We start from the raw sequence: 5096 nt of genomic DNA, 5'->3' as shown, positions 1-5096 counted from the left end.
TAGTATTTCCATTTGTAGTTTTCATGTATTGGTGGTTGTTCTAGTCTTTTTTGAATAAATATTGTTATTATTCCTCTCTAGTATTTTTTGAATAAACACTTTTTATATTTTCTTTTCCTCATTATTTCTGGCAGCTCTGAGAGTTTGTGTCATCAAACATGAGGTACAAATTGTGCGCTGGTAGGGAGCATGTCTATTGTGGAGCTGCACCCCTCATATCTCATGTTCTGATGGCACACTAATGCCGCAAACCTTATAGCGCAGAGGAGTTACAGTCTTGAAATATCCCTGAAAATTTTAGACTGTTTGGTTGTGTAACACAAAAGTTAAACAGTTAGCAGTCATTTCCTACTGAGCATTCGGCACGCCCCTTATGTGTCATGTTCTGATGGAAAAATAATGCCAGAAATTTTATATCACAGAGTTTATGCAGTCTTAAGATATCCCTGAAATTTGTGGACATTTTGGGTGTGTAACACAAAAGTTACACAGTCAGCAGTTATTTTCCTACTAATTTTGGCGCACATCCCTTATATCTCATTTTCTGATGGGACAATACTGCTGAAACTTTCAGTATTGTCTTTTTGTGTATGTTCCTCTGTGCTATCAAATTTTTATGGCTCTAGTACTTGGAACAAAAAAGTTATACATATTAAAAATAATAAAAAATACGGACTTACTTCGCGCACTGCGAAAAGCTCTTCGCGCACTGTGCAGTGCGCGAAGTTTGCAAACACTTCGCGCACTGCGCGTGAAGGGCGCAACTTTTTCAAATTCTTTTTTGACCAATCAATAGACAAGCTTATTATTGTCCTCTGTGAATTTATTTGGAGTTTTTTGAAGCTTCCTTGTATGCTTAAAAATCCCACCAATAAAAAAAACAAGTACAGCCATTTGGGGACCTGGAATTCATATTCCCACAGGCCAAAAAATCCAATTAATTTATTGAATCATATTAAACATGTATTTAAAAGTTTTAGAACTTTTTGGCCACTTTGTACAAGGACAAGGCTTTCAAAAACCAGTAACTGTTTCTCAAGATATGCCAAAATGCGCCAGTAAGTGGTGAACTTTCCTAATTTTTGAAAGCCTTATTCTTGCACAAAGTGGCCAAAAAATTCTAAAAAGTTTGAATTCATATGCATCATTATTCACTAAATTATTTGGATTTTTTGACTGGTGGGAATATGAATTCCAGGTCCCCAAATGGCTGTACTTGTTTTTTTTATTGGTGGGATTTTTAAGCATACAAGGAAGCTTCAAAAAACTCCAAATAAATTCACAGAGGACAATAATAAGCTTTTCTATGGATTGGTCAAAAAATAATTTGAAAAAGTTGCGCCCTTCACGCGCAGTGCGCAAAGTGTTTGCAAACTTCGCGCACTGACTGCACAGTGCGCGAAGAGCTTTTCGCAGTGCGCGAAGTAAGTCCGAAAAAATAATACGAAAAATTAGTGGGGACGACTCCCAAAAAATAATTTTTTTAGGTCGACGACTCCCAAAAAAGCCGTACCCAAAAAAAGGGTCTAGGTCGACGTCCAGCGCTGGTCGAAAAATAGTCGCGCGGACGTATGGGAGTCGTTTTCCCAAAACTTGGGAGTCGTTTTTCCAAGACCCTACTATTATTCAACAGGCAAAATTATCAAGACTTCAGTTCAAGCTGCCGTGTCCAGGCTAAATACACAGCGGGGCAAGTTGGGAAAAGCCGATGCGTCCTGAAGGCGTCCCAGCAGTACATGCGCCACAGTGGCTTGACAGAGACCCAGAGCCATCCTGGCACCACTCCGTCATGCATCGGGACGCCACCTGTATCGTGGCCATCGGTGGCGCCCCGGATGCGCCATTGGGTTGCCACCGACCTGGACGCCAGATGGTGGCCTGGCCACCCCAGTTATGTACACCCCGGATACACTTTTAAGGTTTTCCTTTGGGTGACCTTTGAAGTGGAGGACTTCCTAACCCTGCAGAATCAGATCTGCAGCCAGAAAACCTTAATTTTTGCGAGGAAATGCTGTCCCAGGGGCTGCAGATCAGGCTCTGCAGGGTCAGGCAGGGTCTGTAGATCTCGACGGGAAGTCCTCCAGTGAGCGCTTACATTTGAAGTGTTAATCGAAGTGCCCTTGCTTCTAACTTAACTCAGTCCTATTGGAGGGGGGGCGCTGTCCCGCAGGGACCCCCCGAAGGATTAATACATTGCTCAACCGTGCGTACAGCCAGTCCCCACCGGTGGCACATACTTCATTGTGCAGCTGCCATCCATTCAGATCTAGACGCCGCAAGGGAGTCCAGGCCGGGAAGGCTACGGCGTGCGCGCTCTGCGGCTGAGCCTCCAAAGTCTGAGTGGTGACACGCCAGCTTGACTTCTGTGAGGCAAAGGTACCTGAGGTACGCTGGACCTTCCGGTCTGCGATACCTCTCGGTACCTCTCAGCCTGCAAGGCTATTCGCTTAGCCTGTCTGCTTACATTTTGAGAGCCCCAAAAACCAGAGAGTGGTTTGCCAAGACTCTCCTGTGTGGGTCGGGGGGAGTTTGTTCCCCGATCCACTGTACGGATTCCTTTTTTTAAGATCGCCTCGCCTAGAGCTTCCCGTGAGGGCAGACTCGTCGGAGAGTAGCTCCCGAGGGAGGGCGAGCTTAACAAAGCCTCTCTGGAGGAGGGCCCCGCAGGTCTCTGTCTCACAGAGGAGGCTCGCGCTTCGCGCGAGGCAGAAGAGGGACTGACCGAAGTTGCGGCGTTTTTGACCACACTTAATTCGTGTATCTTTTCATTGTTGAAATCCTTTTGGTTTCTATGCTCTCCAGCCTTGTTTTTGGATTTGCAACCCCAGTTATCCCTTGACCTCACCCTATTCAACTGTTTCTTGTAACCCCATCCTCTATCATGCTACATAACTTCTCAAGTGGCAAGCAGTGGTAGATATATGCTGTGGTATGTATTGAAGCCGGGCGTTTATGATGCACATGCCGGAGGGCTTCCAACGAGATATGTGTTCAAACAATATGTCCATACCCGCTCGGTAAGGATCGGTTGGCGACTCGGCAGCTCGGAGGTTAAATTGATCAGTGTGCAGCGAGCAGGAGATCAGTCAACGATTGGGTCGGCGAGGATGGACGGTACCGGTGATCGGCTGTTATGTACCAAAGCCAATCTTTCGGTTGTCCTGGCCCTGGGAAATGTTGGAGGATCGGTCTGACGAACAATCGCAGAACCGGAGGAAAATCAAGTCCTCAGGGCTCTGTTGACCACCAAACGAAGGCCTAGTTGGGTATATATAACCCGGATCTGGCCGTGGCATCAGTATCCAATCATCCAGACCTCCTACGACTCAGATCACTTCCGTCCCGATTGCAACCGAGGTTTCCTGAAATCAGCCATCCCGAAACGACTCTGCAAGACTGTTATTCTTTTCTATTTTACGAAACCGGAGATCACTACTGATAATATTCAATTCGATTGAGAGAATGTGCTGCAAGATGATTTACAATCTCATAGTTATGGCAGTAGCGGTCGGATTGGTGATAGTCGAGAAGGATACGGTCGCCGGACGAACAATCAAGGCGAGGTCAGCCGGCCCGGGAAGGGTGGCCAATGGGGGGCGTTTCCATCTGGCCCGGAGGAGCCACCAAGCCATCGAGAGAAGAGGAACCTTGCCCGCCGGTTTACAGCCTCTCTTCTTCGTCAGTGCCACCAACACGGTCTACGGTGGTTATTCCTCCAAGCCGCTGCAACTAGCCGACAGAAAGAGTTCCTCCGGCCTCAAGATCAGCATCGGATCCTGGGAGTTTTATACCAAGGATCTCAATAGCTACATCCAGGATCGATTAACCGCCAACAACTATGGTATATACGGCTTTGCGGCTTCATTCAACACTGCAACTCGCTCTTCCGATTACTCGTTCTTCAAATCTATCTCCACCGACCAGAACTCACTATCTCAAAAGGGATTATCCGCCAGGGAGTCTCACTCGCACAAGTCACGCTCGCTCCAACTGGCTCACTTGATCAACAAACGTCAGGATGATCAAGTTCAATGCCGGAACCAGAGGGGCGAATCTTTCTTGTTCTCGAAGAATGCTTGCTCATTGTAAGCCGTATGATTCCCGGCATCTTCGAATCATGTATCTGCGTGCTGCTTACTTTTATATTAATGGTTCCTATCTCTTTTATTTCCCATTCGGCGGGGCGCTAACAGAGCTGCAGCCAAGATGGTATCTGAGAAGACGGCCATGTCGTCCTGTGGAAACTGTCAGGTTGGTGGCTCTTCCTTTTTGACTTACCACCAGTATCCTATAAACTGGAGATTATTTACACCTATGAATATGTCATGTTTCTTATATTTAGCTGGTCATGATCGGTCCTGCGGGTCAACTCTCAAGCTCGAATATGTAAGCTTCTCATAAGGTCTTTCCGGAGAGATGCAGCTTCGTCGAAGAAAACTGATTCATTTTTCATCTGCCCTTTATTTTCTCTAAAAAATAAAATAAAATAAAACAAACAGGCCTGCGGCTGATATCCAGACACATACCTCCAACATCTTGACTGGATGCGTGATGGGTCAAAGAGTTGAGTTTGCTTTTTGCTTATAACTTCGGAGTCAACCGATAAAAAACCTAATAGTTGCTGCATGTTTATTTCTCCCTGTTTTTCAGACTGACTCGTCAAACATCGCCGCCAAGTCGTTCTCTAACTCAATCCCTGAAAACACCAAGCCAAATTACGTCTTATTACTCGTCAAAGGTTTGGGCGAAAGCTGTGATGAATACAAAAAGTAGATGTTTCTATAACAAAAATAAAACTTGATCACCCCGGTGTTTTCTCCTCTTTGCAAAAATGTAGCCTGATGGGTTGAATGTTGTAAATCACTTTTCTTGGCCAATGCATGCCATGCCTGAAGAGCTTTGAATGCTGAACTGAGAATGAGACAAAGAAAACTCCCCCCACACTGCAAGAAAAACTCTAGAAACTGCTTGTAGTTGAGATGCAGCAAGCTTGAATCAAGCCTCAGCTCAAGCTGGAGTCAAGCATCCAAATTCTGCGCTGGTGCACCTTGAGTGTATACCTTGTTCAGCATTGGGATGCTGAACATTCTGTAGTG

General features: G+C 45.8%; 1 protein-coding gene across 1 annotated transcript; it reads left to right on the top strand.

Annotated features, from left to right (window-relative positions):
- Window positions 1-3495: 3495 nt before the first annotated feature.
- On the top strand, window positions 3496-4773 carry PtA15_11A700 (uncharacterized protein; the record flags this gene model as incomplete). Its single annotated transcript, XM_053161637.1, has 5 exons — window positions 3496-4085; window positions 4194-4251; window positions 4343-4386; window positions 4500-4563; window positions 4651-4773. The coding sequence occupies 5 exons, from the start codon at window positions 3496-3498 to the stop codon at window positions 4771-4773; spliced, it is 879 nt and encodes a 292-aa protein (XP_053025563.1).
- Window positions 4774-5096: the final 323 nt, after the last annotated feature.

Source organism: Puccinia triticina, chromosome 11A (assembly GCF_026914185.1).
Source record: "Puccinia triticina chromosome 11A, complete sequence".
NCBI classification, from domain to species: domain Eukaryota; kingdom Fungi; phylum Basidiomycota; class Pucciniomycetes; order Pucciniales; family Pucciniaceae; genus Puccinia; species Puccinia triticina.
This window is presented reverse-complemented; position numbering and strand designations above follow the sequence as displayed.